Source organism: Chiloscyllium punctatum, chromosome 1, assembly GCF_047496795.1.
Source record: "Chiloscyllium punctatum isolate Juve2018m chromosome 1, sChiPun1.3, whole genome shotgun sequence".
Classification (NCBI taxonomy): Eukaryota; Metazoa; Chordata; class Chondrichthyes; order Orectolobiformes; family Hemiscylliidae; genus Chiloscyllium; species Chiloscyllium punctatum.
Window position 1 is genome coordinate 41,560,907 of NC_092739.1, and position 17,268 is coordinate 41,578,174.

Below are 17,268 nucleotides of genomic sequence, written 5' to 3' on the forward strand. Positions count from 1 at the left end.
GGAAGGGCAGGACTGGCAGCTGAATGTCCCAGAATTTAGATATTTCAGGTGTGGTAGAAAAGAATGTAAAAGGGCTGGGGGGTGTTGCATTACAGGTAAAGGAGTATCTCACAGCTGTACTGAGGAAGGATACTTCAGAGGATTCTTGTAGCTAGGCAATATGGGTAGAACACAGGAGTGGGAAAGGTGAAATCAATGCTGGGGGTATACTACATGCCTTCCAACAGGCAGCAGAAGATAGAGGAGAGAATATGTAGACAGATTTTAGAAAGATACAAAGACAGAAGGGTTGCTGTGGTGGGTGATTGTAATTCCCCTATATTGACTGAAGGAATCCATGGTAGGGGCTTGGATGGGGCAGAATTTGTACGGACCATGTGGGGGGGGTGGTGGAGGGAGGAGTGGTTCTTGACACAGTATGTAAACAGTCCAACCAGGGAAGGGGTAATACTGGACCTGGTTTTGGGAAATGAGCCTGGCCAGGTTTGTGAGGTTTCAATGGGAGAGCATTTTGGGAGTAGTGATCACAATACCGGTGAGTTTTATGATATCATGGATCGGGAATAACAGTAGTCCTTGGGTGAAGGCATTAAATTGGGGGAAGGCGAACTACAACAATATTAGCCAGGAACTGGAGAATTTCGATTGGAGTCAATTGTTTGAGGGTAAATCCATATTGGACATGAGGGAATATTTGAAACGGCAGTTGATAAGAGTTCAGGAGCGGCACATTCCTGTGAGAATGAAGGATAGGTGTGGCAAGTTATGTGAACCTTGGGCGACCAGGGATGTTATGACCTTAATCAAAAAGGAAAAGGAAGCATATATAAAGTCTGAGAGGATGGGTACTATATATGGACATACGGACAGTAAGAAAGAACTTAAACGAGGAATTAGAAGGGCTAAAAGGGGTCAGGATAAGTCATTAGGAAACACCATTGAGGATAATCCCAAGACTTTTTATACATATAAAACGCAAGAGGGTAGCCAGTGGAAGTCCTGGCCTACTCAAGGACAAAGGAGGGAATCTGTATGGAGCCAGAAGAGTTGGGAGGTCCTCAATGAATACTTTGTGTCGGTATTCGAAGGAAGCGAAGGAAGGATGACCTCAGGGTAGGCGGTGTCGAATTTCTAAGCCAAGTTGCTATTAAAACGAAAGAGGTATGTACATCTCAAAAAGTATTAAGATAGAGAAGTCTCCAGGTCCTGATCGGATCTATTGAGGGAGGCAAAAATACAAATTGATGGAGCATTGACAGACATCTTAGTATTCTCTTTGGCCACAGGTGAGCACTGGAGAATAGCCAGTATTGTTCCATTGTTTAAGAAGAGTAGCAGGCATAATCCAGGAAATTATAGGCCTGTGAGGGAAATTGTTGGAAAAGATTCTCCAGGACAAGATCTGTACGTATTTAGAAGCAAATGGGCTTCTTAGCAAAAGACAGCATGGTTTTGTGTAGGGGAGGTCGTGCCTCACTAATTTGATGGAGTTTTTTGAGGAGGTGACAAAGATGATTGAGGGAAAAACTGTTGGTATTATCTACATGTCAAAGGTTTTACTGAAGTCCAAGGTCTGCCATGGCAGACTGGTACAAAAGGTGAAGTCACATGGTATCAAGGGTGAACTGGCAAGATGGATACAGAACTGGCTTAGTCATAGAAGACAGAGAGTAGCGGTGGAAGGATGCTTTTTGGAATGGAAGGTTGTGACTCGTGGTGTTCCATAGGGATCAGTGCTGGGATCTTTGTTCGTGATCTACGTAAATAATTTGGACAAAAACGTGGCTGGTCTAATTAGTAAGTTTGTGGATGATACGAAGATTGTTGAGTTGCGGATAGAGAGGATATAACAGGATACAGCTCATTTGGAGGCATAGGCAGAAAAAATGGCAGATGGAGTTTAATCTGGACAGTGTGAGGTGATGCATTTTGGAAGGTTCAGTATAGGTGGAAATTATACAGTTAAAGGCAATGCCTTTAGGAGTATTGATATGCAGAGGGATCTGGGCATGCAGGTCCATAGATCACTGAAGGTGGCAGTGCAGGTAGATAGCTAGTGAAAAAAGCTTTGAAGAGGGTACAGAAAAGGTTTACTAGGATGCTGCCTGGTATGGGGGATTTTAGCTATGAAGAAATGTTAGATAGACTGGATTTTGTTTTTACTGGAATGCAGGAGGTTTAGGGGTGACGTGATAGAAGTTTATAATTTTGTGAATGGCATGGATAGAGTGTAAATTATGAGGCTTTTCCCCAGAATGGTGGGGTCAATTACGGGGAGGGGGATGGGGATGGGGGTGGGGAGCACCGGTTCAAGGTGCAGGGTGGGGAAAATTAAAAGAGATGTGTGAGTCAAGTTTTTCAAACATAGGATGGTGAGTGCCAGAGGAGGTGGTGGAACAGACATAATAGCAACACTCAAGAAGCAACTGGACGAATACATGAATAGGAAGAGAATAGAGGGAATGAATCCTGTAAGTGAAGACAGTATTAGTGTCGAAGGGCAAAATGTGTTGGTACAGGCTTAGAGAGCCTATTCCTGTGCTGTGTTGTTCTTTCTTGTTGTTCTTCAGCTTCTGAGATGCATGGTTCTGAAGTTGTACAACCCTTTAAGAGAAAATAATTCTCCTCATCTTTCCCTTGAAAGGGCAGCCCCAAATTTAAAGCAGAGCCCTCAATTTCTGGACTGACTCTGGTAAGCAAACATCCTTTCCATGTCCACCTTGTCAAGACTATTTAGAATCTAATATTTCCAACAAGCCACCCCATAGTCATCTAAACTTCACTGAAAATAAGCCTAGCCTGTACAACCTATCCTCATAAGACAATCCACTCATTCCAATATCATAGTAAAGCTCATCTGAACTGCTTCCAATGCATTTAGGTCTTCCTTAAATAAGAGGACCATAACTTCATACAGTATTTGAGATCTGCTGATTCCCTGTATAATTGCAGCATAATATCCTACCCTATACATTCAGTTCCGCTCAAGACAGCATCCCATCAGCCAACTTGATTACATGCTATACTTGTATTAACTTCTTGTGACTCAGGCACTGTAGCTCCTAAATCTCTATGCACATCAGAATTCTACAGTTGTTCACCATTTAGATAATAGTTTATTTTATTCTTCCTGCCAAAGTGAGTGACCACACATTTTCCCATGTTATAGTCCATCTGCCACATTTGTTTTTGCCCACTCTCTCAACCTATCTGTAACTGTCTATGACTTCCTTATGTCTTTTTCCAAACATACTTTCCTCTCTTTCTTGGTATCATCAGTGAATCTAGCTACTCTGTCGTCGTTCCCTTTAACGTAAGTCATTGATGTAAAAGTTGACACTCCAGCACAGACCCTGTGGGATTTCAACCATTTATGCATATTTCTGTTATGTGCCAGCTAGCCAGCTGATCTTCTATCCATACTAATATATGAGCCCTGGTACCATGAAACTTTATTGTATGCAATAGCGTTTGACGTGGCACCTAATCAAATATCTTCAGGAAATCCAAGTATCGTATACCTACAAGCTCATCTGTGACCACGACACAGAACTTTCTCAAAGAGCTCCAATTAATTGGTTGAATGTAATTTCCCTTTAAATAAACAATAACCCCTGGTTTTAGTGTTTTCCCAGAAAAGGAAAGATTCTCTCTACATCTATCCTCTCTTAATAAAATGAACAATCATGTCCCTTTTTTAAAATATTTATGTTGAATATTATTGGTTTAAAATAAAAGTTCAGGGGTTATTGTTTATTTCAGTAATTATGCATTCACTTGTGTATTGGTCTTGCATCAGTAGGATTAGGTACGTAATCCCACTTGAATGAAGCATTGTGTCAGTTTCTTAGGAAATCTGCTTTCATTATTAGTCACTTAAATTAAAATGAAACCAATTTACAAAGCTCTGCATTAGAAGTAAAGTCAGAAAATGTGAGAAAACTAATGATGTTCAAATGTCCTAAAATTTGATAAAGCATTTCTTCCCACTTACATTCAATTCCACGCTAATTCACAAGTGAAATGTAGTGCAAATCGTATTGTTGCTTGACATTTTCTCATTCAATGGTATCACATTGAGAAGGAAAACAGGAAGTGATTCACAATTCTGAGCAATATGCAATGGTGTTATGTATTATCTGTTAAAAGAATGAGTAATCTCACATAGATAATCCAATAACTATACAAGGGCAAAATACTGGAAATGATGGAAATTGAAAATAAAATAGAAAATGTTGGAAAGACTGCAGCTTTCATGTTACAAAAGCCAAATGGAATGGTATTGAGTAAGTAACAAAAGGTGTGTGGGGGTGAGTGTGAATGGCAGAATAGCAACCGTGTGGATGCCAAGTAAAGGGAAATGTGGGAATTGCATACATCCGTTTCTTAAAAAAAAGTTAATAAAGAAACAAGATTGGAGTGGAGACTATTATCTAAACTGTTGAACTCTTATGTTAAATCCAAAAAGGCAGTCCAAAGTCAAAAGATGAGATGCTGTTTCCCCAAGCTTATGTTGAACTTTTTGCTGATCCACTAAAACTCAGGACTGAAGGGCCAGAGTGGGACTGAGGTGGAGAACTGAAATGACCTGAAAATTGAGAGTCATCCTTCCACAGAATGATAACCAAATCTGCATCCGGTCTTCTCATTGTGGCGGAAGACCACATGCTTAACACCAAATATAGTATACTCAGTTGAAAGAAGTGCAGTTAAGTTGCTGGCTTAAAAAAAGAGGGAGTGTATTGCTCCTTTCTACTAAATTATATAACACAAACAGGGCAAGGTTGGAGGTAGGCCCAGTTTGTAGACAATGTAAGAAAGTGGAGATTTGGTGTAATACAGTAATTTTCAGAAATTACAGAATTCAATGTTGAGACCTCAAGGCCGTAAAGTGCCTACACAGAAAATGCAGTGTTGTCTGCCAGCTTGTGTTATGTTTAAGTGGAACTTTGCAGCAAGTCCAGGACAGAAATGTTCGCTTGAGATCAAAGTGCATTATTAGAACAGCAAGCAACTGCGAAGTCAAGTTCATTCCTAAGAATGATGTGGTGGTGTTACAAAAGTAATTGAAGCCTGCATCGGACTAGAACAAGGACTATTCCACATAGTATCAGAACAAAAAGCAGAGGTAGCTAGGAGGAAGAATGTGCAGGCCTTGGAGGAGGTCCAGAGGAGGTTTACAAGGCTGATCATGGGAATGCAGGGCTTTTCATATGAGGAGCAGTTGAGGACCCTGCGTCTGTACTCCAGAGTTTAGCACGATAAGGATGGCTAAGTCATTGAGTGCCTTTTAATACAGAGATAGGTTCTTGATTAGTAAGGGGATCAAGGGTTACGGGGAGAAGACAGGAGAGTGGGATTGAGAGACCAATCAGCCATGCTGGAATGGTGAAGCATGCTTGATGGGCCAAATCATAAATGAATGATACCTTTTTCATTGGGAAGGAATCAGGCAGACTGTTAGTGTTTGCTGCGTTTCCATAGCAATACCTTCACCAGTTAGTGCTTACCTCACTGGTCTGTGAATTAAGATTGACAGTTAACCGTATCCTCATGCCAGCAATGGTCCAACCAGAGAGCACCTTCTTCTCGTGCTGTGTAATTGAGATTCATTTTGCAAGTTTATTTTCTTGTATCCTAGGCCTGATGAGTGCAAGACAAATATTTATTTGTCTTTTGCATTTATAACCTGTCTTCAAACATGAATATGAACTTAGATGTACACTGTGGAAACCTGTAAGGTTTATAGTATATTACTTTTTATTTGCAAGTCTAACAGGAAACAGTGACATAGTGGCAATACCACTGGGCTAGGACTGCAGAGGCCCAGACTTGTGTTCTGAGTCATGTGTTGGTCAATTGAGTTTCAGTAATGCAAACCTATCATCTCTTATTTTAAAAAGCCATCAAAATTCATATTGTCATCCTTGGGTGGTTCAGCCCCCATATGATTCCATAAATGATTTGGATGCGAGCATAAGAGGTACAGTTAGTAAGTTTGCAGATGACACCAAAATTGGAGGTGTAGTAGACAGCGAAGAGGGTTTCCTCAGATTACAACAGGATCTGGACCAGATGCGCCAATGGGCTGAGAAGTGGCAGATGGAGTTTAATTCCGATAAATGTGAGGTGCTGCATTTTGGGAAAGCAAATCTTAGCAGGACTTATACACTTAATGGTAAGATCCTAGGGAGTGTGGCTGAACAAAGTGACCTTGGAGGGCAGGTTCATAGCTCCTTGAAAGTGGACTCACAGGTAGATAGGATAGTGAAGAAGGCGTTTGATATGCTTTCCTTTATTGGTCAGAGTATTGAGTACAGGAGTTGGGAGGTCATGTTGTGGCTGTACAGGACATTGGTTAGGCCATTGTTGGAATATTGCGTGCAATTCTGGTCTCCTTTCTATCGGAAAGATGTTGTGAAACTTGAAAGGGTTCAGAAAAGATTTACAAGGATGTTGCCAGGGTTGGAGGATCTGAGCTACAGGGACAGGCTGAATAGGCTAGGGCTGTTTTCCCTGGACCATCGGAGGCTGAGGGGTGACCTTATAGAGGTTTACAAAATTATGAGGGGCATGGATAGGATAAATAGATAAAGTCTTTTCCCTGGGATGGGGGAGTCCAGAACCAGAGGGCATAGGTTTAGGCTGAGAGGGGTAAGATATAAAAGAGACCTAAGGGGCAACTTTTTCACGCAGAGGGTGGTACATGTATGGAATGAGTTGCCAGAGGATGTGGTGGAGGCTGGTACAATTGCAACATTTAAGAGGCATTTGGATGGTTATATGAATAGGAAGGATTTGGAGGGATATGGGCCGGGTGCTGGCAGGTGGGACTAGATTGGGTTGGGATATCTGGTCGGCATGGACCGAAGGGTTTGTTTCCATGCTGTACATCTCTATGACTCTATAACCATAATGATATAGTTTACTCTTAACTGCCCTCTGTAATGGTCTTGCAAGACCACTCAGTTAAAGGCAATATATGAAGCACAGCAGATGCTGGCCTCGTCAGCAGTGCCTACTGGCCATCCCTTCTGTGTATTTCAGTTTACTTAACATAGTTAAAATAGGATTAGACAAGATTTTAACTGGTAGAATAGAGTTGTTTGTAAAATGTTATGAATTATTTTTGGAAGTGCTGTTCTTCAGTGTATGGAATTTTGCTTTTTCAAATTCTCTGTTATGTGTTATTTGGATTTATGTATTGTATCTGCATAATGGTCAAGATATCAAGATCTTCGTGATTAGGTCATCCTAAAAACACATTTTTTAAATAAACATATCTGTGGAAAAAAATTTCCTGTGAAGAAATCTCTCTGAAGACAAGCAAAATGAAAGCCTAAGTCAATGCAGAGTGTTTAGGAAGGGATGATGAAGATTTCTTATCAGATTTTGGATAGGTCTCTAAACTTAAACTGTTGCATAGAGTTACTATTGGTCAGAACAATTAGCTATCCTATTGAGTTAAACAGCAATGGAAGTTAAGAACTGTCGCTTGGTCTTTTGCTGACTGACAGGTATGCTGGTTTAGCTAAATTTATAGATGTTCTGAATTTCGAATGCATTCTGCAGGAAGTGCAGAGAAAGCAACTTATATAAAATCTGTAACTGCATCCTACAGCTTCCAGATATATGTACTTTTTTTATTCATGCATGAGATGAAGGCATCACTGGCTAGACTGGCATTTAATACCCATCCCTAATTGTCCAGATGGCAGTTCAGAATCAACCACATTGCTGTGGGTCTAGAATCACGTGTATGCCAGACCAAGTTAAGGACTGCAGTTTCTTTTACTAAAGGGCATTAGTGAGCTAAATAGGTTTTTTGACAATCAGCAATGGAATCATTAGACTCTTAATTCCAGATATTTATTGAATTCAAATTCCACCATCTTCTGTGGTGGTGTACAAACCTGGGTCCCCTGAACATTACCTGGGTCTCTGGATTAACAATCCAGTGATAAAACCACCAGGCTATTGCCTCCACGCATAAAGCAGCTAGAAATGTTGGACACGGTTTGAAACCTCATATCAAGTTACAGAATGCTAGTTGAATTAACTTGAAAGCTCAGCTTTTAGTAGACCGTTTCCCTGCAAGACAACATCCAAAACCTGAGAAAGGTTTTCTAAGTATACTGAATGAAAGTGGTCATTTTCTTTTGGTGTTCTTTTTGTAAAGCAAGAGGAATAATTGATATTGATTATAAATGATTCTGGAATTACATTGTGGACATTCTACATTGCCACGGGTGTAAGTTTCAGTAGTCATTTGGGCAAATGGCATATGATAAATTTCCTTCATACCTTCCAATCTGTTCCTAAAGAGTTGGAATGCAAAGTTGTCATCTTAAATCTGGTGTTGATGATCCTGTTCAGAGGTTGGACCAGTCTGAATCTCAAGCCATGTAGCAATCCTGCTAAACGGATGCATCACTAAATTCTAAAAGCATATGAATAACCATAAAAAGAGGATCATGTAGAAAGACATGGAGCATGAGACCTTTATTTTTGGGAAGGCTAAATTAAGGCGCATATAGGTTTACAAATAAGTATGGTCTTCCAAAGCGCTGTTCTACATTTTCTGATTTAGTTTGAGAATTATGCATTTGGAAAGTTTTCTGCAGAATCCTGTACACAGTCACTTCTTGTGAGAAAATGTCGAGTTGATAAGCTGCAGTCATGGAGAACAAGAGGAACTTGTGGTATTGATTACTTGTGGCTGGTAGTCACTGTTTTGAAACTTTCCTTCTGCTGCTCAAGCCATTCTGTATTGCTGTGAGTCTAGAATCACATGTATGCCAGACCAAGTTAAGGATGGCAGTTTCTTTTCCTAAAGGACATTAGTGAGCTAGATAGGTTTTTCAACAATCAACAATGGATTCATGTATTCAGACAAGTTTTAGCACCAGTTTTCAGATAAAATAGCAAATGACACTGGTAAAAATGTTTACTTCAGTCTTCAAATGTCAAAAATTGATTTTTTTTCTTGGAGTTTAATTGGTCTGTATAAATTACAATAATTATTGTGACACTTATTAAAGTGAATTGTTTTAGATATTTAAAATAATTTATTTCAAAAATCAGATGTATTGGGAGGATTTGTACATTTAATCCAGCTAGCCTTTTGAGTCTAATTTCAATTGTCTTTGGTTCAGATTTTAAGCAGTGCATCTTTGTCCAGTTAAAGCCTAAAGAATGGAAACAACTTTGGGGAAATGTACAGTACACTTCACATATTTTTGCTAGTATATTACATGAAATTTGCAGTTGGCAACAGATGCTATAGCTGGCTGCTTGTATTTACAGTTGTCCAGAATTTTCTTGAGCTTAAGTGAGATTTGTAGAATCTCAGAAACAGTGCAATACAGCAATAATTAAGATCAGATGACTTGACCGTATGAAAAGTACGTTTTCAGTTTCAGAGAAATTGTTTTATAGTAATTAGAACTTATCAAACCATTATAAATTCCCTTGAGTTTGCGTGGGCAGGGCCTCATTGACATCATCTGATGTTATTAGTGGGTACCCAGTTGGTGAGTACCAGAACCCTTCATCCCTCATTGTTTAAATATTTATCTCTCAGTGAAATAACCAGTATAGTGAAGTCTGAAGATATACAGCAATTTGAACAGCACTTCCTGACTTGTGTGTTTAAACGCAGCTAAACAAATACTTTGAATTGCTTTCAGCTTACTGTTTGTTATGCTGAGAACTAATCATTTGACTGTTTTCTAATCACAAATTCTGATGCAAAACTTGTCATTTCCTGATTACATTATGATTTTTCTCAAATGAACAGTGATTTTAAGAGATTGTACCATTTTAAAAACAAAGTAGTGGTAATCCACAGCCTGAATCTTGAAGCAAAAATGAATAGCCATTTAGATTTTAGAGAAAAAGGTTGCTACTCTTATCAATGTCCAGCATTCATGGGTGTTTATCTCCAGTAAGAAAGGATATTCAACCATGTGCTCATAAGTGTCCATACAATTTAGTTTTGTTTTTATTTTTCCAGAAAACAGTAAGAAAGAAGCTCCCAAGGGAACAGAGAAGTACAAAGCGCAATTCTGCGAGCAGGCCTCGCTGAATCGAGGACTTAGTAAATCTATGGGCTTCTTGGCGATTACCGATAAGAAATCCAATATGGCGTCTTGCCACACAGCCTCTGGACAAGAAGATATAGTAGAAGTATACAACAAGCCTCGATCTAGAAATTGTTTTGATAGAAAGCAGAATACCGTTGGAGATTCTGGTCATTGGAAACTCTGGACCTCAACAGTTGATTTGGATTTTGATGGTAGTAAAGTTATATCATCTGGGGATAATACTCATTGGAGAAGCCTTTCTCCACAGGGAAAAGGCAGACAGATTAAGAGCATCACCCAAGCCAGAGAGCCAAAGTACAGAGACTTTGGGCATGTGCCAACTATACTAGGTTTTCAGAACCCTCCTCAGACATCTCAACTTTCTACCTCATCAGCTCTCTCAGAGGCTTATGAAAGGATTAAAGAACGGCAAAGGAAATTGCAAGTTCTGAGAGAAGCAATGGTTATGGATGGTAAGTACAATATTAAAACATTTCGCCATCGTAAGATTTAAGATGGGGGTACCAGTATATGGAGAGCCTGCGATGATGGAAACAAAGCGTTTACTCTTGATTTAATGGATTGATTTAGATGTAGCAAGGCATGTAACATCATCTGTTAGATAAGAGTCTTTATGGACAAAGTATGACCTGATAATGCAGCAACAAAAACAAGATTTCTGGAGCTAAGTGAACATGGCAACCAACAGTGTCTCTCAATCAATCTCCTGATTACAAAATAAAGAATGGGACTGAGATGTAGGGTAAAATTAGAGTGAATACGTCAAATGAAAGGCACACAATAAAAGATCAGTTTAAGGAAAGGAAAAGCATCAGAAAAATAAGAAATGCATTTTTAATATCTCCTTCAAAAATTGAAAACATGACAATTGTAATACCTGATTTTCATTGCCAGAGAGATTGATTACAGTGACAGTTGTCATGCCATTAAATAGGTACTTGCTTTAGCAGCCGAAAATTGGATTTATGGGCTTAGTTCATAAGTACCATAAAATACAGCAATTTCATGACATTCACTGCATGTCAATGATAAGACAGATAGTGAAATACTGTTTTTGTTTGGTAGCTACCATTGAAAACAATGCAACTTGGAAAGCAGCTTTTGAATACTTACCATTAATTGCTCACCTACTCCTCTCTGAGCTACTTATGCATAAATAATTGTGACTGTCATTACCTTTACATTTACTTTGACACAAATGTTTCACCCTTTTTTTCTTTAAGCAAGTACCAGGTTGGAGAATTTCATAATAGTTACTCTGCTTGTGCCATGAGTTCCTGTTTGTCTCTTTTCAGTGTTCAGTTTTAAATTTTCTTTCATCATTCTTTTCTTATCTCTTCTATTGAAGGCATCTAATAATTGGAGATACTAGCATTCTAATTGGGATAGAACTCGCTAAGGAGGAAATTGGAAAATATGTAGGAGTATCGGTTGACTCATCACCGACTATGTATCATCATTCTATATCGAGTTCTGTCTCCCACACCCTTGTGTCCACTGAACTCCCATTGGCTGCATGTCATCCAAGATTTTAGATTTGAAATACTGATCCTCATGATAAAATCCTTTCATGTGCTCACCCTCCCCTGTAACATTGTCCAGCTGTATAAATCTTCAAACTCCATACATTGTGCTTTAACTTCTGTGCATCTCCCCCTACAGTTGACTTGCCACTGGTGAAATTGTGCCTTCAGTGGTTTAGATCCGAAGATCTGGAATTCTTTTCCGAAATCTCTCTGCTCATCCACCGCCTTTTCTTCCTTTGATACTTTCCTTGAAATTGTTTGAACAAGCTTCATAATATCTCCTTCATGGGTTGTACATTGGCTTTGATCTGATGAAGAGCCTGTGAAAGCCTTGTCATGTTTTTATAGAGGAATGATATTCAAGAAGTACATTATCTTGCTTTTTGAAAACATATTGCAAAGTATTTCTTCATACTGATATCAAGGAAGGTTATTGATGTCACAATTTATCTTTTAAAAATCAAGTAGACGGTGTTTTCTTTTTCATTTCTGGGATATAGGTTTTTCTGGCACTAATAGTAATTGGGTGGAGCTCTTAAGGAAAGTGGAATCAAGGGATATGGGGATAAGGCAGGAACAGGATACTGATTGAGGATGATCAGCCATGATCATAATGAATGGTGGTGCTGGCTCGAAGGGCAGAATGGCCTACTCCTGCACCTATTGTCTATTGTCATCTATTAATCAATCTCCAGTGGGAAAGCAGTAGGGTTTCTGTAGAGGGTGAGATGATTTAATATGAAGGAGCTTGCTTTTGTCGTATTTGTGTGGCTCCATTTTGTCTTTTAATGTTTTGGCAAAAATGGCTGTCTTTGTCGAATGAAAGTCAAAACATAAAGTGGTCAATGTTGAAAATTAGAAATCTAAAATGAACTTTCAATATAGGTAGAAGGTTAGTGTGCATTTCGTGTAGATAAAAGGCAGGCTATAATATTTGACGTGTCACTCATTTTCAGAACTTTAATTAGATTACTTACAGTGTGGAAACAGGCCCTTCAGCCCAACAAGTCCACACCGACCCGCCGAAGCGCACCCACCCAGACCCATTCCCTTACATTTACCCCTTCACCTAAGGCTATGGGCAATTTAGCATGGTCAATTCACCTAACTGCACATCTTTGGACTGTGGGAGGAAACCTGAGCACCTGGAGGAAGCCCACACAGACACTGGGAGAATGTGCAAACTCCCAGGAATTGAACCCGGATCTCTGGCGCTGTGAGGCAGCAGTGCTAACCACTGTGCCACCGTGTCGCCCACGGTGGACCCATTTACTTTAATGCTTTCTAACTCCAACACATGTTCATGACATTATTCTGTGTGGCTTACAGTATAAGGTACTTCTTTGGAAATATTGTTTCTGTAGAGGAACTCATTCTGATGAGGTTTACCAGCATGAGATTCTTCTGTTGACCAAGCTCTGGTTTATTTCCAGGAATTTCTGTCTCTTATGTCAAGGTTTCTTGACCATTTAATTTTAGTTTTTGGTTTGAACACATTGCAACACCATACATGTGATTTATAGACAAAACTAGCATAAAGTCCTAAAACCATTTGATAAGAGTAGGCTACAGTCTTAAAGGAGAACATAAAGGAGTAAATTCCATCAACAGAGTTCATACTTGGTTGTTTTATGATATCTCCAAAAGGAGAAGTAAAATTGGTTTGCAGAACTCATTTGTAAAAGACTTAAGTCCTTAGTAATCTTGCCTAATGATGGGCAGGAGAGAGCCAAAGGTTAAACAGCTTTAAGAAAAAGAGAATATGTCCCCTGAACTAATGGGACTGGCAGTGATTGAAATGAGTCATGTTATTAACTAATTCATATCAGTTCCCCACGATGCAGTTGGAAATCCAATTTCACACTCACCTGTTGTGCAGGTCCTCCAATATTGTGAATCAGGAAATATCTTTGATTCCCCTAGATGCCAATTGCATCCTCCCTGCTTCCCTATCAGCATGCTGTGAGTGCCTGCAATCTGGAATGTATTGCTGCAGAATGTGCAGGGGCTAATTTCAATTGATGCATGCGTGGAGGGGAATTGTATTGTTATCTGAATGTACAGGACTTGTAGCAAGCTTACATTTTAATCGAAACAAAACTACTGGAGTCAGGGTGTCCTTTTTGGTAGCTGTAGCTAATTCTCTCCTTTTTACTGCATTCATCCCTACATCAAATGGACTGCAGTGGCTCAAAAAGATAGCTCACCATCATCTTCTCAAGGGCACCCATGGACGGCCAATAAATGCTGGCCCAATCAGCCATTTCCATATGTCACCAGTCAATAATCTAACATGCCTTAAAACAAAGTCCTCCTTATCACCCATTTTGTCGAATTGCTAATTATCTCCAATCCTGTAGGTATCAGACCTTCAGATTTCACTTCTCAGGGTGCTACAATTGGCTTTCGTATCCCAGATTTGAAGTGCACTAAAGCCAAGGCGTGCACTCTTAATTGCAGCCAAATATTGAAACTTATGTTTGTTACTGTTTGCTCCTTTCCAATTGTCAAGTGGAGTCTCTCTGTGAATGTTGTCTATGTTTAGGGCCTGTTTCCACACTGTAGGCAATCTAATCTGATCTGGATATTGTGATGAGCATTAATTTCTAAGTCTTTATAAAAAACATATTACCAGTCTGATGCAAAGTATTAAAATCATTGCCTACCTGGCTGGCTGGATACTTTGTTCAAGCAAAAGGAACAGGATATGGGTACTTGAACGTCAATAAGTACAGTTTCAGTAAAATGTTTGATCAGGCTCCAGAACATGTTGTCCAATCCAAATCGAATGTTCTCAGCATTCAGTCCACATGGGAAGAGATTGTCCTGATGAAAAATATATTTTGAAAGGATAATTTACTCAATGGCTTCTGCGAGCATGATTCCCAAGTACAAACCCTTGGGATCTTTTGAGAATTCTTTCGCTTGCTGTGATTTTTGCTTTAACAGTGTGTGCACTGAAATTGGTGAAGCGTTCACTCTAATGGTGACGAGTTTTTATGATCAAAGTCTTTAATATAAGAGCAGGTTCAATCAGATCATTATCTATTTAAGCTCTGATTTGATGATGTTTCAGCCAATTTCAGTAAATTACAATGTGCCCTGTGTGCAAAGCTCTTGATTTTCTTTTCCACTGATGTAAAATTTTGTGTTATACTTGGCCCTACCTACATCTGTTTTGGGAAAATAAGCTAAAGAATACTTCTGCTTTTCTGTCATTGTCAGGCAGTTTTATCAAGTAAGAAAGTTGGGAGAATGTTGTTAATGCTGATCACATTATACTAGTAAAATACATGTAATACAAATATAGAGTATAGGAGATAAAAATATTTTTCGTTAATCATCCATTTCTGAAATTCATGCTTTTGTCATTGGGGAGAAAAATATGCTGCTTCTATAATTGGGAGTGTAACCACTGAGATATTTAAACTATCTGAAACTGCTTTCAGTCAATTCGTTGTAATGAGTTTAAACATAAGCATTTATAACTCAATCACACTTCTGTTCATTCTGAGCCGTTCAGTGTTTTTTTTGGAACTTCCTAAAATGTTTAAACCTTTATGTTTATGTATGATTAACAAAAAATATGAATGATTAAATGGTCAAGAGAGTATCATTTATTTTGTTGAGGAGCCAGCAATATCTGTTTTTTGAAGAAAACTAGTGATCTCCTGTAGATGTGCTCATGATGTTTTATGGATTGGGCTCATAGTTGTGGTTAGTTAGCTAAGTTGGCTAGAGTGTGATGCACACTGACATCAAAGCTGTGTGCTTGATCCCTACACTGTCTGTGGTAGTTAATGAAGGCCTGCCTTGCATGATCCTGTGCTCATTATGGAGTGTTGTCCCTTGAGCTAGATAATCACTGAGTGTTTCTGACAGAGAAATGCCTTTGGTTCATTGTGGACTATAATTAATTACCTAAGTATATGGCTCATAGTTGACAAAATATCATCAGTTTGAATTCCTGCATAACATAGAAATTATATTTCTTTTGTAATCTGTGCGCTTGATATTGAAAACACTGATTATATCTGTGGTATATTCATATTGTTTGATACGTTTTACCAGAACCCACAGGATTACATTCAGCTCACCACAGTGATATATACAGCACAGCAAGTGAAAGCACATCTCTTGTTTCCTCTGACCCAGATAATCGACCAGGTAACTTTAAACATTGAACAATTCATGGTATTTCTGATTTTCATTGGTACCGTTCAGCTCTCTTAACACAATATCACTAAACTGCTCATCCTCCAATTCCTTTCCTGTCCCCTATGCTGCTGCTGATATAAATAATTTCCTTTATAAATAATTCCCTTGGATACTTTCTCCTCTGTTTTTGAAACTCCTGTCAACTCAGTCGTATTTGAAGTACACGCCATTCTAGTATAAGGTACATTTTGTCAATGCGAATTGACGATGTGAATTTGGGGTGACACGGTGGCTCAGTGCTTAGTACTGCTGCCTCACAGCACCAGGGTCCCAGGTTCGATTCCAGCCTCAAGCAACGGTCTGTGTGGAGTTTACACATTCTCCACGTGTCTGTTTGGGTTTCCTCCAGATGCTCCGGTTTCCTTCCACAGTCCAAAGATGTGCAGGTCAGGTGAATTGGTCATGCTAAATTGCCCATACTGTTAGGAGCGTTAGTCAGAGGGAAATGGATCTGGGGTGGGTTGGTGGGTTTGGAGGGTTGGTGTGACTTGTTGGGCTGAAGGGCCTGTTTCTACACTGTAGGGAATCAGATCATAACACAAGTGACAAATTGTGGATACTGTTTAGATAACATGGACTTTCTACTGTACAGGTATAACGATGTTCTACAGTGTCATTTTCTATAGAGCGGGGTTGCAGAGGAAGGCACTTGTCGTGTTACAGCAGAATGATCTGTACACACCCTCAATTGCTTAATGTGAACTATCCCACTTTTCCCAACTGTCATTTCCACATCAAAGTCCTTGAAATGTCTTGTCAACTCTAAACTTCACACGCATCTTTACCAAACTCCAATGTTTGTGTTTGAATATTTCCATTCCAGCCATTGCACATATTAATGCAGTCAAAGTCACCAAGTACATTCTGTGTGCCTCTGCCTGTACTACAGTATCCTCTATGATGCTTTTCATATGGTGAATAACATCATTTTCTTTCAACTAAATGAAAATTGCCCAATTTTGTTCCTTGCAGGGGCAAATATTTCAAATAACAGATCTGCTTCCTGCCCTTAGTATGTTAAGTTGAAAATCCCCTAGGACCTGACTTTGTTTCCCTGATCCTTCTCATCCATATGCTTTGCTTTGGTGATAACATGGAGTTAACTTCTACATGTATACTGATTTCGCCCAGCCGTGCTACTCTAGTTCTTCAGCCCAGTGATTGCTCATATTGCCAAACTGATAGTCAACGTCCTTCCCCGTCTCTGGTTACTGTTTCAGTATGAACCAGACTTTTTGCAACTCTGTCCCAATTCCTACTACACAAATTCTTTCACCCCATATATTCTCCACTCTAAAGGTCTTCACTTCCACCTTCTGAAATTCACTGATCTATGCCTCTGCCTAAGCCCATCTGCTGTAGACATCAATATTATCATTACCTTTGTCATCTTCAGGCTTGGCTTTTGTCAGCCTTCC

General features: G+C 39.3%; 1 protein-coding gene across 9 annotated transcripts in view; it reads left to right on the plus strand.

The window, feature by feature from the left end:
- ptpn13 (protein tyrosine phosphatase non-receptor type 13) overlaps nt 1–17,268 on the plus strand; it is a 265,404-nt gene that overhangs the window by 77,149 nt on the left and 170,987 nt on the right. For all 9 annotated transcript variants that reach the window (XM_072547657.1, XM_072547747.1, XM_072547874.1 and 6 more), the window contains exons 7-8: nt 10,016–10,558; nt 15,704–15,799. In XM_072547657.1, the coding sequence (XP_072403758.1) occupies nt 10,016–10,558; nt 15,704–15,799 (639 nt within the window). The remainder of the gene's footprint in view (nt 1–10,015; nt 10,559–15,703; nt 15,800–17,268) is intronic.